At 36.6% G+C, this 25,059-nt stretch overlaps 3 protein-coding genes across 4 annotated transcripts; all 3 read right to left on the reverse strand.

Annotated features, from left to right (window-relative positions):
* Nucleotides 1-518: 518 nt before the first annotated feature.
* Nucleotides 519-5,517, reverse strand: tnni2a.2 (troponin I type 2a (skeletal, fast), tandem duplicate 2). Its single transcript, XM_051100184.1, has 7 exons — nucleotides 5,388-5,517; nucleotides 1,774-1,801; nucleotides 1,562-1,598; nucleotides 1,341-1,469; nucleotides 1,173-1,262; nucleotides 918-1,094; nucleotides 519-849 (listed from the first exon to the last, which is right to left on the reverse strand). The coding sequence occupies exons 2-7, from the start codon at nucleotides 1,779-1,781 to the stop codon at nucleotides 754-756; spliced, it is 537 nt and encodes a 178-aa protein (XP_050956141.1). The 5' UTR covers nucleotides 1,782-1,801; nucleotides 5,388-5,517; the 3' UTR covers nucleotides 519-753.
* A 1,297-nt stretch (nucleotides 5,518-6,814) lies between these two features.
* On the reverse strand, nucleotides 6,815-10,105 carry tnni2a.1 (troponin I type 2a (skeletal, fast), tandem duplicate 1). 2 transcript variants are annotated; one of them, XM_051100183.1, is made up of 7 exons: nucleotides 10,017-10,105; nucleotides 8,096-8,127; nucleotides 7,933-7,969; nucleotides 7,724-7,852; nucleotides 7,545-7,634; nucleotides 7,282-7,458; nucleotides 6,818-7,142 (listed from the first exon to the last, which is right to left on the reverse strand). In XM_051100183.1, the coding sequence occupies exons 2-7, from the start codon at nucleotides 8,101-8,103 to the stop codon at nucleotides 7,047-7,049; spliced, it is 537 nt and encodes a 178-aa protein (XP_050956140.1). In that variant the 5' UTR covers nucleotides 8,104-8,127; nucleotides 10,017-10,105; the 3' UTR covers nucleotides 6,818-7,046. The 2 variants fall into 2 exon arrangements, with proteins under 2 accessions (XP_050956139.1, XP_050956140.1); XM_051100182.1 differs by lacking the exons at nucleotides 8,096-8,127; nucleotides 10,017-10,105 and having other exon boundaries at nucleotides 6,815-7,142; nucleotides 7,933-7,989.
* A 3,386-nt stretch (nucleotides 10,106-13,491) lies between these two features.
* Nucleotides 13,492-23,834, reverse strand: LOC127156982 (uncharacterized). Its single transcript, XM_051100166.1, has 5 exons — nucleotides 23,724-23,834; nucleotides 20,956-21,044; nucleotides 18,818-18,904; nucleotides 16,579-16,760; nucleotides 13,492-16,499 (listed from the first exon to the last, which is right to left on the reverse strand). Exons 2-5 carry the CDS (start codon nucleotides 21,032-21,034, stop codon nucleotides 15,627-15,629), a joined length of 1,221 nt encoding a protein of 406 aa, XP_050956123.1. The 5' UTR covers nucleotides 21,035-21,044; nucleotides 23,724-23,834; the 3' UTR covers nucleotides 13,492-15,626.
* Nucleotides 23,835-25,059: the final 1,225 nt, after the last annotated feature.

The following is a 25,059-nucleotide window of genomic DNA, read 5'->3' on the forward strand; positions in this document are numbered from 1 at the left end:
TTGATTTTACTCACCCAATGATCCATCAAGACACATACAGGACATCATTCTGAAAGAATGATAAAATATTTTTACCTCACATCAGAAATTAACCTTATAGACCAAAAAAAGTGATTTGAGAAATGAGGAATCTTACCTTGAAGATAAAACGAGCAGTACGTAATTTAGAAGTTAATTATACTGAGTTATAGTTTAGAATTATGTGTGTAAAGTCTAAATGAAACCCAATTTACTTATGTAATAGTGGCGAATTTCATAGTGAGATGGGATATTCAATGTGGGAAAAAATGTTGGGTGGGTCTTTGAGATATAAAAAGTTGTATCAGGTGATTTGAGCGAAAAACAAGACATCAGCTGAAAAGGAAAATCATTTTAACGTCAACAAATTGATTACAATAAGACTAGCAATGTCTACTAAAAAGAACAAATAGGGTCGAATTTGTTAACTCTAAGCAATCAAAACAACTTAAAGGTTACAATGATAGTTAAAAAACATACAAAAAAGCAGAAAGCAACAATTATTACAGTTGGGTTATTTATTTAGAAAAGGCATAATTTTGACAAACAATTTGTAGAATTAGTGTAGAATTACAAACTGAACACTTCATTGTTCAAGAGAGCATTATATTTTAATTCTGACTGGCATTTTTTATGGACTGTAAATTGAACTGTCCATTAAACATCATCTTTAAATAGTTTTATTCAGATCCAAGTCAGAAAAAGATCATGGTGAAATACTCATCATCAACATCTTCAAGCTTCAGATTCAAACATCTTCTTCCTGCCGCCCATACCAGCCTTATCTTCAATGTTTTTACGCCAGTCACCAACATCACGCAGTTCCTTATCCTGTGAATGAGAGTGAGATTTTCAGCTTTTGCGACCTGGAAGTCCATCTAAAAATCTTTTGTGCTCACCTCTTCCTTGACCTCCTTCTTGACTTGCTTCAGGTTGGCTCTCAAGTCCATAGAGACCTTGTGCTTGGAGCCCAGCAGAGCCTGAAGCATTGCGTCGGCAGACATGCGTACTTTCTTCAAAGGAGGCTTCTTGAACTTGCCCTTCAGGTCAACGATCTTGATGTTTAAGTCTTTAACCTAAAACACAAAAAGAAGAATCTAAAGACCACCTTGTTCATGGACCACATAGAACGAGATACCCAAAAAACATCTTACCTCATTGACAACCATGATGGCTTTTTGCTCTAGAATATATCGCTCCTCGTCAACAACGTCAACTTTTGCATGTAACTTTTTGCAGAGCTCCTGTTGACAGAATTTCATGCTTAAGCTTTGAATTTCCAAAATGTCCAACTTGTAGTAGGAATAATAACTGAATTGGACCTGTAGTTCTTGTTTGGAGCTTGGGCATGACAAGGGAGGACAATGTTCTTCCATGTATCTCTTCCTCTCCTCCTTCTTCTCTATCTCCTCTGCTTCCAGTAACTCTTTTGCAACCTGGAGCATCATGCTCTAAAAGCAAATGTGACTCAATAAGAATGCATATTGTTTTACTTTTATATGGAACTGTTTGACGTTGGCTGAAATAAGACACAAGCTCTTACCTTCAGGCTGTGTTTTTTACTACTAGACATTCGTTTGCTAATCAATAGGAGAAACAAAGACATATTTTACATTAGGATATTGATTTGTTGTGCCTAACTGCCTAAAATACAGAATTTTGATTGGTATGTGTTGATTATCATACATAGTGTCATGTCAAAAAAACTACTGGAAACTACCACACTTAATGATGGAATCAAGATTGCATACTTACTCAGACATTTCCGAGAGTTTATTTGCACCTTTTTGACAGAAAGAAAAAAAGAGAAGTGCATCAGAGCTGTGGCACAGTGGGATATGCATACGTTCAAAACATATCAGAGCTGTCGGTTTGAGTCAGACCCGATACTGCTGCCTGTCTTCTTACATTGCTGTCTGAGCCCTACTGTACATAAAGCCATAATGCTCAAAAAATACAATAACCTGTAGATGAACTGGAGTACCATTCATTTTGGGCCAAAAAAGCTCTACGCAAATATGTGAACACAGCTATATCATCCTGTAGCCCAAGGTTTCCTACTGAAGCTACGCAGGGTTGAGCCTAGTCAGTATCTAGATGGGAGACCTCCTAGAAAAAAGGCTGACTGACGTAACCTCGGTTCCCTGAGATAAGGGAATAAGCGTTGCGTAGACCGCTTTGGGGAAAACTACTGTTTTACTCTGTACTGAAGCCTGAGTTGTTCACGTTTGTGTAGCTGCACAAACCAATGGAGCTTTAGCCTGCCAGAAAGTGCGGAGCCGACCTCTATATAAGTCGGCTCGCAGCGCCAATCATTAGATCGGCTGAAGCGACAGTCATCGATTCGTGTGCAGCTATAGCGCAGCTGGTGACGCAACGCTCGTTCCCTTATCTCAGGGAACCGAAGTTATGTAAGTAAGTCAGCATTCCCTTTTGAACGGTCTCTCTCGTTGTGTAGAACGCTTTGGGGAATGTATCCAATCATGCCACACACTGAAGCAGATAAAGAACCATCTACTCTGCAAGCCCAGTCACGAAGCACTAAAAAAGGCCTTCCAGAAGACATGAGCATAACATGACCCAGCCATCTGGCAGGGAACAAACATAGCCCTCTTCATCCAAGGGGAAAGAGTGGATAGTTAAACAGAGAGAAGCCACGCTTGAAGGGCAGGGACGTCCAATTTATAAAATCTGTCAAAGGTAGACGGCGACAACCAGTCGGCGGCCATACAAATCTCGTCAATAGAAATCCCACTAGACCACGCCCAGGAGGAGGCCACTACTTACTCCTATCGGGCATTGTGAGCCTACTGTGGCATACTCCAAGGCTATAGCATCAACTATCCAGCGGGAATGTCGTTGCTTTGAGACTGGTAACCCTTTTTGGCAGCCTCCAAAGCAAACAAAGAGCTGCTCTAACTGTTGAAACAGTTTATCTTAAGACCAGCACATGACCAGCTCTGGACCAGCTCAAACCAGCAGCTATGCTCCAAAACATACCTAACCAGCATATGCTGGATTTTTTTAACAGGGCTGTCATGGTGGAGTAGGATTTTGGAGAAAATCTTGCTGAGAAAGTTAAATTACTTCTGAATAATAGCAGTACACCCCTCTTGAGTAGTAAGGTTTGTTACCATCAAGTAAGTCCACTTTAGTTTGCCTTTATCTAGAGTAGCTTTTCTGGCCTGTCATCAAATTATAAACCGGATAACAAGTTGTCCAAACCTGGTCCTGGAGGGCCACTGTCCTGCAGAGTTTAGCTCCAACTTGCCTCAACACACCTGCCTGGAAGTTTCTAGTATGCATAGTAAATCAAAGTACCTTGATTAGCTGGTGCATGTGTGTTTAATTGGGGTTGGAAGTTGGACAACAACTTCCGGTTAGGAATCCAGTGGTGTTAGGCCAAGGTTTGATTCTTTCTGCGTTTGAATCTACCTTAAATACAAAACTGGTGCAGTAAAAAAGGTACACCTTTGCACTGTGCATATTAGTAACTTAACGGGACATAATCGTTTTTTTTGCATCGAGTATTTATAGAAACTCAGTTATATGAACTAGCCACCAGGACAGTACCCTTAGAATTAATTTTTCCCATAGGGCTGTTTAAATTTATCTTGGTTGCATTTGCACCCTCAGTAGGAATTCTGAATCGAAGTAAGCCGTCCAACAGCGACGTCATTTAAGCATGCCATTCAACAGTGTCAATAGCTGGAGGATGGAGGACAGAGACATGCCTGGACTTTGGCATCAGGCCGTCTACCACTGTTTTCCATGCTTGTGGAGTTAGTTTGTAGTGCCGATGTTTAGTATGACATGTGTTTGGCCAATCAATCAACATTTACATCACTGGTACTTCCTATTGTGCTGGGTAATACCCTATTCTGAAGTAGGTGCTAATTTAGTCTCTCCAAAAGCTGTACCTATAATCAAAATTGTTCCCAGTTTCTGCAATGCAAACATCCCAAAAAGAAGGTACATCCACCAGTTGTTATAAGAACTATGTAAATGATCCTTCGGTACGACCCTTTGAAAGGGTACCACCCTAGTGACAGCTTTTGCACCTTGTTTTTAAGAGTGTAACCATTGCATGTGGACACAATCCAATGGCACCAAATCCATAGATATTCTGATCGCGTGACCTTTTCGCATCACCCTTAATGTCAGGAGTTGTGTATACTCAAGAGGACCACATGGTTCCCAAACTCATCCGAGAGGATTTTCTCTAGGAGGTTGCTGCAATATGATCTCAAGGCCAGTACATCAGCTGCAGACACAGCCCCATCCTCAAGTGCATCTCTGAGATGTCAAAGATATGACAACACAGCTCTCCTTTATTCCCTGCAAAACAACTGTCTCAAATGTCTTTCTTAATATACTCCCGCTCTGAGAGACAGACTGGGCTAACTGGTTAACTGATGACAAATTGATTGACCAATTTAGTACACTTAAATGGATTCTTAATGCCTCAATGACATACTTAGAAAGCTGTGAAGACAACAGTCAGATTACATAAGGCTATTTGAGGAAGGACTATTCTAAGTAGCCCTGGGAGAAGTTTGAGGACATGTTTAGCAGAAAACACATGGGAGAGTAGATCAAAAGGCTATCTTGCGAGAAGGTTTGGTAAAAGAGCAACTTAAGAACTCTTGAAAAACAAGAATAATCAGGTCTCTGAGGAAATATATGCCTATTCCAGATGTTCCAGAAGGTTAAGCCATTTAAGATCATTTACACAAGATGTAAAAGGAGAACTAGAAGGTCTTTGTGAATAGACAGCACTGTCTTTCAGATTAAAAAGTACTGCAAATCAGATTTATATGAGACAGTATTGTAAATCAGTTAGAAGGTGTTGACAGGTGGAGTAAGACTTAAGGATCAGTTTCAAATTTATGCTTGTGTCGGTGTTCACTTTCCAATGGTCACTTCAGCAGTTAGTATATCAAACCTGACCTCACCCTTTAGGTGACCAATCAAAATAGTTTCTTTGCATTTTAGCATGGTGTTTCCAAAATAAAAGACTACAGATGAGCCCAAAAACAAACTTGAGTCAGAATCACCAGCAATAATCAGACATTGTGAAGACCATCTGAAGATATTTTCACAAATACAACATTTACCGAATTAACTTGGTCTGAATGCCTACAAAACTAGTGCACCAAAGAATCTATACATTACATTTACACTCTCATCAGGTGCCTTCTTACTATAGCAACTTCAAAAATCAAGAAAAAATCAAAGAAAAATCGTAGAAAAATCAAACCCCTGTGACAACCTTCTCCACCTACATCATCAATCCCACAAACTACATTTTACAACTTCCAACAAAAAAGAAAGTTTGCAAGACAATGAAACAAGGGAACTGCTCTCACCTTTCTAGAAGAACAGAGGAGCGTCTTCTAGGGACAGACGGTTGTCAAAACGAGACACGGACAACGGTTGTGTTAAGTAGGTATATATTGCATTCTCTGATCTCTCTGTAAATCCATGGTTTCTCTTTATGGAAGTGGATTATCCACCACACCAATGAGCTGACAAGGTCATGAAATACGGCACTATCCCTCCTTCACTGCGCCTTCAGTATAAATAACCTGTCCTTCAAGATAGCCATTCTTTTATTCTGAGAATGACTTTCTCACAAAGACCTTTTTGCTTTACAAGCATCTATCTACAGTATGCATCTATCTTTACAGCATCTATCTACATCTATCTATCTACCTCCATCTGCTATCTATCTATCTATCTATCTATCTATCTGTCTATCTATTTATCTACCTCCATCTGCTATCTATCTATCTATCCATCCGCCCACTATCTATCTATCTACCTACCTCTCTATCTGCTATCTATCTATCTATCTATCTATTTTATCTATATATCTATCATCTATCTATCTATCTATCTATCTATCTATCTATCTATCTATCTATCTACCTCCATCTGCTATCTATCTACCTACCTACCTCTCTGTCTGCTATCCATCTATCTACCTATCTATCTACCTCCATCTGCTATCTATCATCTATCTGTCTACCTACCTCTCCATCTGCTAACTATCTATCATCTATCTGTCTATCTATCTATCTATCTATCTATCTATCTATCTATCTATCTGTCGGTCTGTCTACCTACCTCTCCATCTGCTAACTATCTATCACCTACCTATCTACCTATCTATCTACCTCCATCTGCTATCTTTATATATCTATCATCTATCTACCTATCTATCTACCTCTCCATCTGATATCTATCTCCATCTGCTATCTATATCATCTATCTACTTATCTACCTCTCCATCTGATATCTATCTATCTATTTATCTATCATCTACCTCTCCATCTGTTATCTATCTATCTATCTATCTGTCTATCTATCTATCTACCTCTCCATTTGCTATCTGTCTATCTATCTATCTATCTATCTATCTATCTATCTATCTGTCTGTCTGTCTAGACATCCCTCCACCCAGCCACCCACTCACCCACCCATCCATCTATCTATCCACCCATCCATCCATCTGTCCACCCATCTATCTATTGACTGTGTAGATTGTACCTTCATGGTTGTGTGTGTTCAGCATCCTCCAGTTTCCATTTAGTTTCTCACAGGTGCCAGGAAGGCTTCATTGTTACCTGCTGTATTTAATCATAATAAAGTGTGTTATCAGTTTTTTCTGTCATAAACCAAATGGATAATAAAAACTGACAATAAAAACTTACTTGTTCCACAGATTGTCGAGGAAATTATGTACAATAAAAAGTGGTTACAAAGTGGTTTATGCGGCAAAATGAACACAGGACTTCATTCTTGCTTAACTGTTTATTGATAGTGTAAGACTTTGAGACATGGGCTGAGAATATACATTTCATTACCAATGTTGAACAGAAAACTAAGTAATATTTGCTTTTGATAGCTTTTTTTTATAATATCAAATGCAAATGAGTGTGTTTTATGTACACAGTTTATCGCAACACTAATTGACATTTTTAGGCCAATTCTGAGCAGCATATTGAACTTCAAAATCTAAAAATTTAAGCCTCGGCTTCAAACATTTTCTTCCTGCCGTCCATGCCAGCCTTGTCTTCAACATTCTTACGCCAGTCACCAACATCACGCAGTTCTTTATCCTTTGAAGAGTAAATGAAAAACATTTGGTCAGTCAGCAGAAAGATCAAGGTCTAAGATCAACATCTTTCAGAATTTCAAAGGTTCTTTTGGTCAAAGAAGTACGGGAACCTCATGAGAACAATGCAGTTCATCGCTCACCTCCTCTTTGACCTCCTTCTTGACTTGTTTGAGGTTGGCTCTCAGATCCAGAGACACTTTGTGTTTGGAGCCCAGCAGAGCCTGAAGCATAGCGTCGGCCGACATACGCACCTTCCTTAGAGTTGGCTTCTTGAATTTGCCCTTCAGGTCAATAACTTTGATATTCAGGTCTTCAATCTAGAGTCAGTCAATGAGCGACGTCAGTATAGAAACTACAAGACAAAACACAAACTGTATTGGAATAAATTTAGATGACATTTTACCTCCTTCGCACTCTTGTTAACTTTCATTTCCATGTCGTATCTTTCCTCATCAATGGCATCAATTTTGTGGTGAAGCTCCCTGCACAGTTCCTATAAACAGTAGAGATATCCATCTGCAAAGTGTTCGAGGGTGTCATGCACATATTTACTTCTTTAAAGATGAATTTATTGTCCATTACCTGTAATGACTGAATGCCTGAAGGTAGAGACAGAGGCGGGCAGGTCTCTGCCATGTATCTCTGCCTTTCAACCTCTCTGTCCTTCACTTCCTGTTCCAGAATACCTTTAGCGATTGAAAGCATCAAGCTCTACAACACAGAAAGTTGGGTGTTATTGTTACTCATTAATGGACATTGAAATATAGGTTTAGATTTGAGTCATACAGTACCTTCAGATGATGCTTGCGACTCGACGACATCTTTTTCCTGAGGTGTTTGGAAGTCATAAAAAGATATATTTTTTATATCCAATATACACAAATATACAAAATATACAATTACAATAGGAAGACGATGACAATCTTAACAGGGGAAATCAAAATATATACTTACTCCGACATCTTGGCTGAATTTTGTTTTTGCCCCTGTGAAATAAAATACCCAATTTACAATTAACAATAGTTTTTGAAGACATTTACCTAATTCTCAAGTAAATGTCTTTATAAACTACTTTTTGTGTAATATTTTAACATTGTTTCACGGAGAATGCCTGCAAAATGACAAGTAACCAAACTAACCACCAATCATCACTATGTTCAAATAAGGCCGTAATGGAATCTTCTCGTCTAAAGTGAATCATATGCTATTTTTGAGCAGAAAATCTCAAGAGATGCACTGTGCTAAGCCCATTTCTGGGTGATAATCAAAATCATGATCCCACCTATTCCTTCCCTCCCAATCATCTGAAACTGATCTAACATAATGACTCAGATCATGACATCAGGGTTTTTTTTATGCAAACCTCTTTCTTGTAGGTTTAATTTCTGTGTATTTAAAGACAGAGCCTAACTTTACTATATGTGACTCTGGACCACAAAACCAGTCTTAAGTAGCATGGATATATTTGTAGCAATAGCCAAAAATACATTGAATGGGTCCAAATGATCAATTTTTCTTTTATGCCAAAAATCATTAGGATATTAACCCTTTAGCGTTCCTGTAAAACTTAACTCAATGCAAAACGTCCCGCCGGTGGAACGTTGGAACACAAAGTGTTAAGTAAACATCATGTTCCATGAAGATATTTTGTACATTTCCTAGCATAAATGTATCAAAACTTAATTTTTGATTAGTAATATGCATTGCTAAGACCTTCATTTGGTCAACTTTAAAGGCAATTTTCTCAAATTTTTGATTTTTCTTTTTTCTTTTTTCTTTTTTTTTCCAGATTTCCAAGTTTTCGCCTATCCTAACAAACCATACACCAATGGAAAGCTGATTTATTCGGCTTTCAGATGTATAAAACTCAATTTTAAAAAATTGACCCTTATGACTGGTTTTGTGGTCCTGGGTCACATATGACCAAGTTATCAAAATTTACAGCAAGGCAAAGTTCACCCAATGAAATTTAAATATTCAATAAATCAGATTAATTATTTTTTAATTAATTAAATATTTTTATTAATTTTTAATTAATGTGAATTTTTCAAATTCTAACTTTAAAACTCAACTTGAAATAGCTCAAAATAAACAATTCCCAACTCTCTAATTTACTTTCTATCTCAGGATCACTTTCAGAATGCAAAATACAATGCCAGGTCTATGGTTTGACAATGACTATCATTGTGATAATGTGAGTAAACATGTAGTAAAGGCCTTTACATCTGAACTATGCTAACACCACAAATTTAAGCCATAGCATCATTGTCTAAATCGTTAAAGAGATCCCTGTGCGTCATTTTAGACCCACCAGCTGAAGTACGATATTTATTCGAAGATTAAATCTTGACAGCAAGATAAACACTGGCATATCACCTTTCAATCCTAAAAGCCGAATCGGATAGCGTCTCCAAAAACTCAAATCAACACACTGCATTTCAGCTACCAAGTGTGCATCCCAAAATAGCTTTTCAATCGCAGTTTTCTGTATTCCCAGTTAATATCATTTGACAGATATAACAAATTAAAGCAGGGTAATTGATTTCCCCAACAAATCAATGCAAATCTGAACAAACATTTTGCAAAATTCTGAAATATTCCATCACACACAAATCAGCTTCTCTCGAATTATACTTATGCTTACATAAATTAAGTTTATGCTCACATACAAAGAAGAAAATGACCACTTGGCAGCAAAACACTTTTCAAATGCATCACAAATAGCAAGATTCAGTTAAAAATGAACTGAAATTCCAGAAAGAACAATCATCTGTCAACAATAACAGCTGGAAAGATGCATCTAGATGCTGTTTTTACAGAATAAAGACATACGCAATAGAATAAGCAAAGTTAAACAGAGAAAACAGCATCTTACCTATGAGTTGAGGCAGACACAGCCAGAAGAATGGAGGAAGAATATGGTCTCTGTGGGGAGTGGGCATCTTAAGTATATATTGTATTCCCTCATGACCAAGGAAATCCCTTCTCTCTGTTTATGGTAGTAGATGCATTCAGAGAACCAATAGGCTCTCAAACACCTGAAACACAATATCAAATCCCTCATCTCCTCCCCGGACCCCTTGTATATAAATAACCCCTCTTTAGATTGTGTATATTTTTAATCAAAGTGAAGCCCACACATTAGACAGAGATAATGAATATCAAGACACAAGAAATGTATATCCTGAGTTCATTTAACAATTCTTTTAGTGCATCTAAAGAATAAATACTTGGAAAAAAGTAAGATTAACTGCTATTCTAAGACCCCATAAGAAAGTTCCAGAAGGAACACATGAAAACACAGCCAAGTGACTTACAAACTGATGTCTTTCATTTATAAAAATTAGTTCAACTTACTGTTTAAAAACTCTAGTGCCACTTATAACTGGAAGGGATATCAACTGTGATTTGATCTTGAGTTTTTTTGTTAATACAAAGCTTAGCCAGGCAAGTCTAAAGAGTCTGGAAGCACTATTGCTTATTCAGTAGATGAGCGTGTGAATACGTACGGAAGAGAATATTTCCAACTGTTCTATTTATGTTTCCAAATGGACGGCTGGTGTGGTGCTGATGGCTACCTGGGACTCTCTCACCCCTGGCATTCAAATATAGTGGTGTAATTGGTACAGCTGTCAAACAGAGAGTAGGATGTGTGTCTGAAAATATGGCAAATAAGGACCATAATGATTTCCAGTAAATTTTTAGAATTCATATGTGGGAATGTTGGGGGAAAAGAATCGTAACATATCAACTGTGAAAAGCTTAATAACACTAACGCCACTACTAGTAACTGAATCAATACGATTAATTTATCATAATTTAATCCTAATTTAGTATAAATCCTAATCCTAATTTTGCATCAATTTAATCCTAATTTCATCACTGTTAATACCTGCTATAAACCTCATTCTCAAGTTAAGATTTTCATTATGCTCATGCAAATGCATGAATGATATGCACAAAACATTTCTTGTATTCCATCTCAAGCATCTTCCATGATACAGTTACCTCCTTGGTAAGTACACAACTTATGAGAGAAAAAAAAAATGGTGTGGATTTAAAAGGATAGTTCACCCAAAAATGAACCAAACATTCTGTCATTAATTACTGTCATTAATTCATGTCATTCCAAACATGTAAGACCTTTGTTCATCTTTGGAACACAAATTAAGATACTTTTGAAGAAATTCAAGAGCCTTTTGAACCTGCATAGACAGCAACGCAATTGATACGTTCAAGGCCCAGAAAGGTAGTAAGGACATTGTTGAAATAGTCCATGTGACATCAGTGGATCAACCGTAATTTTACAAAGCTATGAGAATACTTTTTGTGTGCAAAGAAAATAAAAATAATGACTTTATTTAATAATTTATTCTCCTCTGTGTCAGTCTTCGACGCTATTGTTGTTATTTTTTTTTAAGATTTATTTTTATAGAGAAGGGGACGGGATCAGGAAAGGTCTTCAAGCCAGGACGCCCATAGCACAACAGTACTGCATGTTGGCACATTGCCCACAAAGCCTATCTGTGCCAACTAGTGTCGTTATTTTTGTTTTATTTTGCACGAAAAGTATTTTGTAGCTTCGGTTGAACCATTGATGTTACATGGACTATTTTAATAATGTTCTTACTACCTTTTTGGGACTTGAACATAGTAGTTGCGTTGCTGTCTATGCAGGGTCAGAAAGCTCTCAAATTTCATCAAAAATAACTTAAGGTTTTATGGTCTGGAACAACTTGAGGGTGAGTAATTAATGACAGAAATTTTATATATTTGGGTGAATTAACCGTCTAATTTGAAATGGTTTATGATTATTTAATTGTTTAAAATCATAATAATTAATAATGTAGTATATATTTGTAACATATTAATATATTGATGCATTTTCAAAATTTGTTAAAAGACATTTGCAGAGTATTAAAAATGTATTTTAAATGTATCTTAAAAGGTTTCCAAGACCGTATTAATGTCATTCTTATATAACAAACAGACAAAAGCTAAATATGTTGCATGTTTTCTCCCCTAGGTTGATTGGCCTTAGCAGAGTTTAAAAAAAAAGTGAGTAACAAGCCACCTAACCAACAGCAGTGCTCCCAACCACTAGGTTGTGAAATTTGGTACTAGTATTTACATTATCAGCTTAGTGTGTAAAAGCAAAACTGCAGCCTCTTGATAAAATCTAGAAATACTCAAAATTACATGATCACATAAATAACAGTTGAGGTCAAAAGTTTACATACACATTGCAAAATGTTAATTATTTTACCAAAATAAGAGGGATCTTACAAAATGCATATTATTTTTAATTTAGTACTGACCTGAATAAGATATTTCACAAGAGAAACAGTTGAATTTATAAAAATGACCCTGTTCAAAAGTTTACATACACTTGTTAATACTGTTACCTGAATGATTCACAGTTGTGTTTTTTGTTTAGTGATAGTTGTTCATGAGTCCCTTGTTTGTCCTGAACAGGTAAACTGCCTGCTGTTCTTCAGAAAAATCCTTCAGGTCCCACAAATTCTGGTTTTCCAGCATCTTTTGTGTATCTAAACCCTTTCCAACAATGATGTATGATTTTGGGATCCATCTTTTCACACTGAGGACAACTGAGGGCCTCATATGCAACTATTACGATGCTTTAGTTTTCTTATTTTGCCTAAATATCATGTTTTTTTCATTTAGCACTGCCCTTCAGAAGTTACAAAATATACTTACATGTTTCCCAGAAGACAAAATAAGTTCAGTTTACACTGATCTTTAAATTCAAAAAGTTTTCACCCCCCAGCTCTTAATGTACTGTTTCCTTCTGAAGCATCAGTGAGTGTTTGAACCTTCTGTAACAGTTGCACACGAGTCCCTCAGTTGTCCTCAGATGGATCTCAGAATGATAAAGTCATTGTTGGAAAGGGTTCAAATAAACAAAAATGGAATTTGTGTGACCTGAATTATTTTTTCTGAAGAACAGCATGCGGTTTAACTGTTCAGGACAAACAAGGGACTCATGAACAACCATCACTAAACAAAAAAAACAGCAGATCATTCAGGTAACAACACAGTTAAGAATCAAGTGTATGTAAACTTTTGAAAGGGGTCATTTTTACAGCTATTATTTTCTCTTGTGGACTATATGTAAACATCTTTTGTGTGAAATACTGTATCTTATTCAGGTCAGTACTAAATAAAAAATAACATGCATTTTGTATGATCCCTCTTATTTTGGTCAAATAATTAACATTTTTCAGACTCTGCAAGGTGTATGTAAACGTTTGACCTCAACTGTTTATCTTTCCCAGGATTCACAACACGTTTCCTATTCGAACAAATCACATGACAAGAAAGTCAGTGCATCAGATTCTCTTTAATATCAACATGTACAAATGCATTTTCTTCCAAAACGTGATACAGAAAATACATTGCCTCACATTATTCTGGTTTCTAACGCATTGAGAATGTTTTCTAGGCCAATAAAGTTAACCTGAGAGTTCATGTTGTTAGACCTTTACAGGGCGAGATCAACCATCCAAAAATAGATTTAAATAGGCTAATGAAGAAGAATAAAGCAACGGTAAATGTTCTATTTGAATCTAAATACAGCTTTGCTAATGTTAGAAGAAGCTAACCGCAGGCCCGTAGAAGAAGGGTAATGATCACACTGATTGACGTCACCACCACACTGATTGAAGTACAGGCACTGTTCACTGTGAGCACTGCTATGAAACCTTTACAACAGCGTATTCAGATGAAACTGATCTCTGCCATACATCACAAAAAAATTACACCAACATGGAGCATTTCCTGAACATGTCAAAGCGTAAAGACAACATTTGTCTATACCTGATGAGTGCATACAGTGTGCGCGTGTGAATGTCACAATAATCACACTGGACGAGTTCAAACAAAAGGCACCAAAACTCAGGGAGGGTCTTTCTTCACCAAACTGCGCACTAAATATCAAAATAGAATAATCACTGCTGACAAGCAGAAGCCATGTCATATATTTCCCCTTAAGCACATGTACGTCACCAAGACACATTATGTTATATTTGTGTGCAGACATCATAAATGTTGCAAAAAACTCTTCAGTTTATGCTAGAAACAAGTAACGTGAAACTAGATTGCTCACGTTATAATCAACACTCCTAACACAGTTAGATTTATTGATTATAATGAGAGGGAACTAGGTTTGCCGTAAGCCTTTCAAACGATTAATCGCAGTTAATCGCATCTAAAATAAAAGTTTGTGTTTACATAATATATGCGTGTGTACTGTGTATATTTATTACGTATACATAAATACACACACATAATAAATATACACAGTAGGTAAGTATGTAAACTTAATTTTATTTCAAATGCGATGAATCGCGATCAATCGTTTGACAGCCCTAGTTGTATTAGTCGCTTTCAGTACAAACTGAGTGTACATCTGACACAGAATATGTCTACAACGTATTGCAAACTAGCTAACGCTCTTAAAAAAAAAATGCATGCATTCGAGACGTCTCGGTGACATACGTGTGCCATTAGGGCTGTTACATTTTTCTAAATGGCTAAATAAAATACAGCTGAAACCATGAACAACAATCAGTATAGATAAGCATAAACATTATTGTAATAAAAATATTTTGATCTATATCCACTGCGCAACATTAAATCAAACTAAGCCACGTTTCAGCAAAACTTGTGCATTTCCTTGTGGTTAGTGCAATATCAAGCCTTTGAGCGTTGCTCCACAACTCGGTTTAACTCATTTTCCAAATACCAGCACTCCATAAAAGGTATAAAGTGGGCCAGTTTCAATGCTTTACACGATCACAAAATTCACATTGTTTCCAAGCACTGAATTATATGATCAAACATGTTGAGTATTACACATTTAATAAAAGACACTTAATAAATGAAATGACTCCTCATAGAGGACTACTCTTACTGTGTATCTTTCAGCCCTGGTTAAACACAGAAATATCAACCAACTGTCAAATGAATAAGGAGGCCAACAAGGGTTGTGCTTCGTCCTGCCAGATACAATGACTAATCATGTTTAGTCCTTAACAGAGTGTATGAGATGTTTAGTTGATAGTACTCCAGTAGTGGTGTTTGCAGCCATATGTGACATCGTTTCGTCTCCTGAGAACTTCTTCCTCAGCATAAACCTCCACAGCATGGCTATGTACCCACTTGATGAAGAAGAATAAACAGGAGATATATTCCCAGACAGATCTCAATGTTTAGCAGCTGCACAAAGCGTGTTTGTTCTTGTTTCGTTTAGCCAGAAGCAAAAACGAATGACTCAAATTCTTTGTTTTGCTAAAATGGCAACTGAACAACAACTCAGGAAATTTTCACAGTTAGTACTCACACCATGACATCCAGCTCAGTTAAAACACACACAAAAAAAGCTGCCTTTCACTGTTAACCGAGGATATAATGTACAAAATAAAAGCACAAACTACAAAACGCTGAGGTTCCCCAAGGTTCGCTATCAGGTCCAAGCCACTTTTCGAGAGATGGCCTGTTTAAAGCACTCTGGGTCCGTGTTCCCACCCGGTCTCAGAGCTCTTTCGAGACTTACCAGAACGTTCTGATGGGACTCGCGAATATTGACGGGGTGTTTGGCTCGGAGCAGCTCGTAGGCGGCAATAAGCCTCATGTTTTGTTTGACCATGAGGTACTGGATAATACAAGTGGGGGCGAGGGAAAAACCATCACGACAGTGCACCAACACTCGCTTCCGCTTCTCCGTGGAAGCATCGATGCACTCATTGATGTCTTCGAAGCAGCGATGCTTGAGTGCCAGCCCTTCTTGGACGGTATCCGGAAGGTCGCTCATGTCCACCTTGAGCCGAGACCAGCTATGCTTGACGGCTCTTGAACAAGTGCAAGGAATGACTCTCAAACAAGTCTCCCCGGGCAGGCTGCTCATGTCAATGATGCTGTCGATGTTGTTGCGGCACAACGTACGTCCGCTATACGCCGCGTTCAGGTTGCCCACGTAAATGTAGTCTGTAACCTTAGATATGACCGGTTCTGAGTACTGGAAGTGCTCAGGGACGCTCTGCTTGGGTTCTGGAGTCTCCGGGCCTGTTTTGGCACTGCCGGGACCGGCTCTGCGACTGTAGTTGCGCATTTTCTTGGATCCGGAGCGGGAAGGTGGATTGGAGTCGGACTCGGAGCTACTGTTCCAAGGTGGGGAGAAGAGTGAAAAGCGACTAGAGGACTTGCTCTTGGTGAGGTGCTCCACTGGACTCGAGAGGCCAGAGCTGGAGGTGGTGGTGGAGCCAGAGGCGCAAAAGAGAGACGCTCTTTCCAGGGAACCTGTGCTGCTGGCTGCTCCAGCACTATGGGCCTGCTCCATCTGATGGAAAAAGCCACACATTATGACATGGGTCTTGAAATGGACCTCCAACAAGTGACTTGACAGTACTTCCACCTACCTGAGCTTTGAGGTTGTTCTTCCATTCCTGGGTCTCCAGAGCTTTGAAGCGTCCATTGCTGTCAGAGGACACTGAGAGACACAGGGGCCGATGCGTCCTGGGGGGTAACTGGGGCGTCAGGGCCATGGCGAGCGGCCGGGAGTCAGGCTGCTCGTTCCTACTCATCAGATCAGGACAGGAGCCTTAAAAATCAAATCAGATGGACTGAGGTCAACAATCAGATCTTTTAGCTCAAATTGTGTCAACCACACCATAAAGCTTAAATACTCTGGTAGCAAAAGAATGTGCTTTAATGCAAAATTCTACCAATCTGACAATACTGAGTTTACTTGATGTAATAACCTTTCAGGTATTCAAGATTGATGTGAAGGGGTCCATAGCGATGATTAAAAGAGGGGTGCCCAAACTCGGTCCTGGACAGGGTTCCCACAACTACGACTTTTCAAGGACTTTCCTGGTCCAATACCCTCAAATTCAAGGACTTAATGTGGGGACACATTTAAGTGACAGCAAGGTTACATTGTGTTACCTTGTAAGATCGTTTTTGATACAGTTTTCATGCCAAAAAGCATATACAACTATGCAAAATAGCATTTTTTGCAGATTTACAACAGGCTCTTCACCTGGACAAATAATGGATCTCTGGCAAGCCATTCTTTGTAATCTTCTTTGGTGAGCTAAATATCTTTAAACTTGCATTTTCCAGGCATCACGTTTCAGCGGTTTCAGCCTGTTTTTGCAATGTTTCACTATGTGTCTGTGAAACGTTAAGGTATCGTAGTAGTTTAATGCGCTACTAACGTAAATCAAGCAAGCTAATATGCATAGGCCACAAAGTGTTGGCGAAATAACACATTAGTGGACCGGAGGAAAAACTAAGGAATTTTTCCTTAACACTTATTGCACAAAATAAATCCAAGCACTTTCAGGAACCTGTATGTTTATTTCCAAAACCTTGACTTTTTTTTTTCAGATTCACAAACTTTCAAGGATTTCAAGGACCTTTGGGAACCCTGCTGGAGGAAGGTGTCCTGCAGAGTTTAGCTCTAACCCTAAATAATCACACCTGAACCAGCTAATCAGGCTCGTATTTGGCATGCTAGAAACTTCCAGGCAGGACACCGGCCTTCCAGGACCGAGTTTGAACACCCCTGCATTAAAATATGCATCTAAAATTTGGTTCTGAGTAAACAAGATGGTTATAGATGGTTGGACAGATACAAGACCAATTAAAATTGATCATGCAAAGGAAGAAGGATTTTTCAAAAACCCCTTCAACAAAGCCTGGATACTAATCTGGATATTTCCAGATCCCAAAGAAATGGGTAATTATTTTAAAATCAAATAATTCCAAATTAAATCAGTGTTTGTTTCCTATTACTTCTTCTCACTTAAGATTTACAAAGCCCACAGGGTTTAAGATGTTCTATTGACATGTTGATGATTGTAGGCATTATGAAATCTCCCAATGCAAAACAAAAGTCCCACTTCAGCTGTGTTCTTAAGTGCTCAACAGGCTGATAAGAAACTGCCCTTAAGTTTCTCCCTATAAGGCACCTGTCTGTCAGCGAGTGTGTGTTAGAGTGTGTGTGTGATTCAATGAGGAGGCTCATTAATGGAGCTGAGAGTTTGTTTGATCCAGGAAAACACGACTCAGGCATTAATACACCCACATATCTCACTTCAGACAGCCATTCCATCGTTTTATTGTTCCGCCGATTGACTATGTGCATGTTTGTTAACACGACACAGCGCTAAACAGCAATTCTGACCAAATCTGCCTGAGGATTCGTTCAGCTGCGACTACATTTGAAGTATCCGCACATTAGCTGGTGAAAATAAACAACATTCAGACTCATGCAATGTTGTCAGTTACAATAATTACAGCTCCATTCAATGAGTTCTTGTTTTAAAGAAAGATTTGCATTTACAAGCATGCACAATTTGTGCTACAGATTCTCATGCTATATTTGTTTTTTTTTTTAAAAGATTTCTTTAACAGATTGTAACAAGACTTATTTCTTTCAATTTAGAATTAATCATTTTGTCAAATCAGGATAATCACGTTAAAATTGTGTTGAATACCTTTGGACAACATACTAAAAAAGATATTTAATAGAAACAAACATTTGTTAGACAGTGACTTACACAGTATATGAATGTCATAACACAGAAAATATGTAATGATGTCCTGAACATTCCAAAAAAAATATACATAAACTCAAATCGTAGTGCTTACCAGTGGCACATGCTGAACGAGAAATTGGCTGGAGCTGCAAACGATTGCGAATCTTGAGAGAGTTGAGCAGATTTTTTGCAATCATGCCTAGATAAAACAGACCAAAAGAAAAAAAAAATTGTCTGAAATAGAATCAAACCACCAGCTGAAGAACAAAGATATCATGAAATCGAAATTGGAGTTTTGTGGTTTATATTTCATGTCTGCACTACAAACATTCATTCAATCAAATGGTCCACAACTGTTAGTGTCTGGCTATTCATTTTTATTTTTATTATTATTACTATTATTTTTTTTTTTTAATGTTGGCACCAGTCACCGATTCACAAACAAAAAAGTTAATTTAAGAGGTGTAAAGTTTGATGTTTAGGGGAAAAAAACAATTCTGAACTTTAAAATGTAAACACAAAATGCAAAACATGCTGTACTGGGGTTCCACACCTTCTGACCAATAAATTTTTCCCTAGTTATGTAAGATAACGTATTTCACAAAATTTTATACACAGTACTCATGAAAAGCTATTTCTAGTCAATGATATACTAAAATCTTATATTTAACTTTTAATAATCTTATAACAACTTTTGTATAAATTATATTTATCAACAGTAATATATCGATAACAATAAAGTTAATCAATTATATATTATAAAATGAAGAATGTATTAACTTTCAATTCTTATGAAAATGAAAATTCTTACAATAACATCTCTTACAAATAAATAAATAATAGAAAATAAATGTAAGATGCTAAAAATGTAAATTCAATAACTATGAGTAAATATAAATAAATTTATAAATAAATACACTACCAGTCAAAAGTTTTTGAACAGTAAGAATTTTTTTTTTTTAATAAGCTTGCATTTATTTGATCCAAAGTACAGCAAGAGCAGTGATATTGTGAAATATATGTACCATTTAAATATACTTTCTTTCTATTTGAATATATTTAAAAATGTAATTTATTCCTGTGATCAAAGCTACATTTTCAGCATCATTACTCCAGTCTTCAGTGTCACATGATCCTTCAGAAATCATTCTAATATGCTGATTTGCCGCACAAGAAACATTTTTTTTTATTATTATTATTGTCATCATCAATACTTAAAATAGCTGAGTACATTTTTCAGGATTCTTTGATGAACAGAAAGATCCAAAAATCAGCATTTATCTGAAATAAAAAGCTTTTGTAACATTATACACTTCACCATTCAAAAGCTTGGAGTCAGTGTAATTTTCTTTTTTGGGGGGAAAGAAATGATAGAAATGAATACTTGTACTAAGCAAGGATGCTTTAAATTGATCAAAAGTGATGATAAAACATTTATAATGTTACAAAAGATTTTTATTTCAGATAAATGCTGTTCTTCTGAACTTTCTATTCATCAAAGAAACCTGAAAAAAATCTACCCAGCTGTTTCCAACACAAAAATAATAATAAATGTTTTAAAGCAGCAAATCAGATTATTAGAATGATTTCTGAAGGATCATGTGACTGCAGTAATGATGCTAAAATTCCGCTTTTAAATCACAGGAATAAATTACATTTTTCAAATATATTCAAACAGACAACGGTTATTTTAAATAGTAAACATATTTCGAAAAATTGACTGTTTTTGCTGAACTTTGGATCAAATAAATGCAGGCTTAGTGAGCAGAAGAGACTTTTCCCATTTAAATACTTAAATTTGTTTATTTGCAAACTGTTACATGCATTATGGTGTTTTGTAACACTTTATTTTGTTCAATCAATGTCTGGCATTAGTATTAGTATTTTGCACGTTACCTTGATAGTGTTTTGTGCTTGTGGAAAGGTTTATGACAACAATTCATCACACGGCCCTCTGTTTTACCTTTTTATTTTTATGGTGATTATCAATTTATTGATAATTAGTTGCATATAGTTAGTTGGTATATTTACATTACACAAATTAATTATATTTGGTTGCTCCTGCAATGCCTAAAACTTTGTCATATATATATATATATATATATATATATATATGTATTTTTTTTTTTTTTTTACAATGCTCTTGCCATTTTACAGTTGCTTGTATATAAATGTGTGCATTTTAACATAACATTTTTTAGAAAGCCACAATTCTTATTTCCAAAAAGACAGGTTTGAAGCAAATCTCACCATTTTGTTTGGACTGCTCTTTCTTATCCAGCTGATGAGGTGCCATGATGTCTCTGCTCCATTTTTCCAACGTTTCCATCTTCCACCCCCTGTAAACAATCCGAATAACATTTTCAAAGGCATTTGTTTCTCTTCCTAAGTGATGTTTGCAGTGTGAGGCATGCATATGCTGGTCAGATGTGTGACTGCAGTGAAGGGGACAGACAGACACCCCCGCACTCAAGCATTCCAGGACTTCAGTCTGTTACACAAATATATGGCGTGATTTCACGATCAAATGCTGGTTTCAAGCTGCCGAGCGCAGGCATGATTATATAAACGCACAGTGAATGGCTCGGGGAAAATCAGCACTGCGTTAAATGAGCGTTTATGTCTCATCAGATGTGTTTGTACAGCTCCATCCGGATGGATGTGCGGTAGCGCTACATGCACGCGACTCAAAACACCAGAGAGCAACGGACAGAAAACACACATACAACACATTTATAACATTTGTGAGCGGAAAATATATTAAACATAAGATTGTTGAAACAAACCCCAGCCATTCATCTTTGCAGCGCTCAGCTGAATGAAGCTCACGTGGACAAATGACGTCACGGAAGCGACGAGCTGCGCTTCATGGGAAACGTAGTTGATGTGTTTTGGCTAAAGCGGGTAGTTGACAAAAATATCACCTTCTTGAAGAGAATTTATATAGGTAAGTGTATATTTTGTTGGCTATTTATATTTGTAATGCCCCACTATTAGAGAATGATGTCAGAAAAGCTCATCTTTAGGTAAATGAACTGTCTGGACAGTAACAATGAATACACACGTTTTCGCTTTTTACCTTTAAATTAACAAATATAAGCCTGCGAAAGAAACAGTGACTGTGATTTGTAATTATAAATAGTCAATATTAGCTACTTAATTAACATGAGCTCATAAAAACTGAAAAAAGTAATAATAGAGGGTTTGCACTTACGTATCCACATGTGCGGCCATATTGGATACTCAGATGTAAACAACAGTATGGATTGCACGGTTAATGTACTACTGAATGCGCTGTTCTGCTAATTTATGTTGTCTAGACCATGGCAAAAACATGTGGAAGATGCTAAATCATATAGAGAAGGACTTAGTAAGCGGGAAAGGGCACAATATTTTGACAAACCAAAGTTAATAGGTGGTAAAGATATATACAAGGTGTATTAATTAAGATATTATCCTAATATTTCACCTACCTGACCGGAACTGAAAAGAACAAATGCGAATGTTGTCAAGATTCTTGCCTTGGAAAACCTGGTTTAGTTTGGCCAACCACAAATGCTGTTTGTTCCACAGTGAGTTTTTTGCACTCTTTTTCTTGATTTGTTATAACTTTTGGCAGTCTACAGTACTCCAAATGTTTATCCCGGTCCAACCAATTAGCCCAAAACATGACCATTTTTTGCACCAATAATCAGCAAAATATGCAAATTCCGTTCGGTTCAGTGGCATTGTTTACTTTCAGTGCTGCCAATATGGTCGATTGATGATGCATCGTGAAAACACTCTATAAACACATTTTCACAGCCTTTAAATGAACAAATATAAGCCTCCAAAAGAAACTGTGACTGTGATTTCTAAGTATAAAAAGTCAATATTAGGTACTCAATTAATAGACCTAATAATAATTCCGTTACGAAAATTAACCATGGTTTAATTATAGTAAAAGTGTAATAACCATGTTTTTTTTATTTTTTTTATTTTGGCAAGTTGATTATCTTTTGTATAACCAAAGTTTTACTACAAATACCATGGTTAAACTATAATTAGTGTAGCAAAACCATGGTTAATTTGTGGTTACGTGGTTTAACTACAAAAATCATGTTTCTTTGGTTTTATTTGTAGTAGAACCATGGTTAATTTTTGCAAGGGTAATAAACTATAAGAAAGTATATTTATCCTTTTTTTGCATTTCTTTTACCTAAAATAACACATCATAGTGTAAATTCACATTAGAACAAATGTTCAGTTTTAGACTCTAAATTAAGCTAAAAAACGTTGTAAGAAACATACAGTGATGGTAGATTTATTATTTTTGTTCTATTATTTATTATTATTATTATTGTTTCTTAAAAAAATTTTCAGCTTTGATGAAATAGTCTTGCAGTGTGACAGTGCTTTTCTGTCACACTGTAAATACAGTTTCTGCAAATAAGTAAAAATATATACTAATATGATAATATGAGCTCATAAAATACTCTCAAAATATGAAAACACTGGTAGATGAGCTCAAAAAAAAAGCTGTATAATTACTATGATTTGTGATTGTGTGCATGTTTCTTAAATTTGTATGGTTAAAATATGGCCTATGAATGTTTAATAACCAGTTCTACTGTGACAACATGCCCCACTATTAGGAAATGATGTCAGAAAAACTCATCTTGAGTTAAATTAAGTGCCTGGACAATAACAATGAAAAAGTTCAATAGTTTTTGCACCCTATTTGTTTAAATATTTCTTTAGCAGATTAATAATTTGGTTCATTTACAACAAATTTATTAATCTACTAAAGAAATATTTACTGTAGTAAAATGTACAACTACCTTTATTTGCCAAAAAACACTACTAAATGACTACCATATTAAAACACCATAATTTATAGTGTACTCCAACATAATTCACAGATACTGTAGTATAACCACAGTACCATGTGGTACCAAAATACTTTTTTGGGTAACAATTTCATTTGCAAAACACTGTACAAAAGAAAGAAAACCTTTTGAATGTACCAAGTCTCTTACCTTGTTTTGTTTTGCAGATGCTGGTGACAGAAAGCTGAAACCACTTGTGACGGCTTGTTATCCGTGCTCAGGATAATCACAGACAGCTTCAGGCTGCTGCAAGTATCCAGGAAACCCCTCCAGATCCTGACGTCACACGCTGCTCTCTACACCGGTAAATCCATTCAACAGCAATATTCACAGCAACACTCCTCATTCAGAATTCAGAGATTGTTCAAAACAGAAATGTACTAGTAGCCTTATTGCAATTTGAGAATTAGATGTCAACAAAGCTAATTATATAAGTGCACTGATTTTCAGTAGCTGTCGATGTATGTCATCCTCAACAAATGTTGTAATACTGAGACCGCTTGGTAACGGACCCTCATAAGCGCTGGATAAAATGCGGCCTAAGACCAGTGGGTGGTATAAGGCTTTATTTACATAAGAAAGGGTCAGTCTCTGCCCCTCCGCCATTCAATTGCATACAAGATCTGAATTACTTATGACCTGGTTCTCTCATCTGCTCAAGTCCTGCACAAACACACACTCTATTATTCCCACCTGCTTCAGAGGTGTGGTCTCCTGACCACAAAGAAGATTTCAATTAGAGACGCAAGACATGTAAATGAGAAGATGTGTTTTGTAAAGGTACTTAGCACTGAATCATTCATAACTGGATTACCTTGTATGGCTGTGTACTGTACATGCAATGTCAGTTGCAGAACCCAATCAAAAATACACACATAAATGAGCAAATAATTTGATTTCAAGATATATTAGAATGATTTCTGAAGGATCATGTGACATTGAAGACTGGAGTAATGATGCTAAAAATTCAGCTTGCATCACAGGAATAAATTACGTTTTAAAATATATTTAAATATAAACCAGCTATTTTAAATTGTAATAATATTACTGATTTTTACTGTATTTTTGTTCTAATAAACATAGCATGGATGTGTCATTCACAGCATTGTAAGCTAGTAGGAATATTGCTTTGATCGGAGATGAAAGCTGCACTCTGATCTTTAGTAGTAAAGAGACTCTAAAGGTCATGTCAACAGTGTTTACTATCTCTGCTGATCATAAACCTGCTGTGTGCCTGCTTTTGTGATGGTTAAGGGAAATGGGTAATGGAAATCGCTGCCAAATCAGCTGTAAGTGGACTATATTGTTCTTTTCTATGGGAGCCATTTTTACTGGAGTGGCTCAAGCTGTGAAAGAAAATACATGCATAAAAGAATCTTTCATGAGTGATGGTAATGTTTTTGAAAGAGTCTCTTATGCTTATCAAGTCTGCATTTACTTGATTAAGAATACAATACGAACAGTAATATTGTGAAATAATATTACA

This window comes from Labeo rohita, chromosome 25, assembly GCF_022985175.1.
Source record: "Labeo rohita strain BAU-BD-2019 chromosome 25, IGBB_LRoh.1.0, whole genome shotgun sequence".
Lineage (NCBI taxonomy): Eukaryota > Metazoa > Chordata > Actinopteri > Cypriniformes > Cyprinidae > Labeo > Labeo rohita.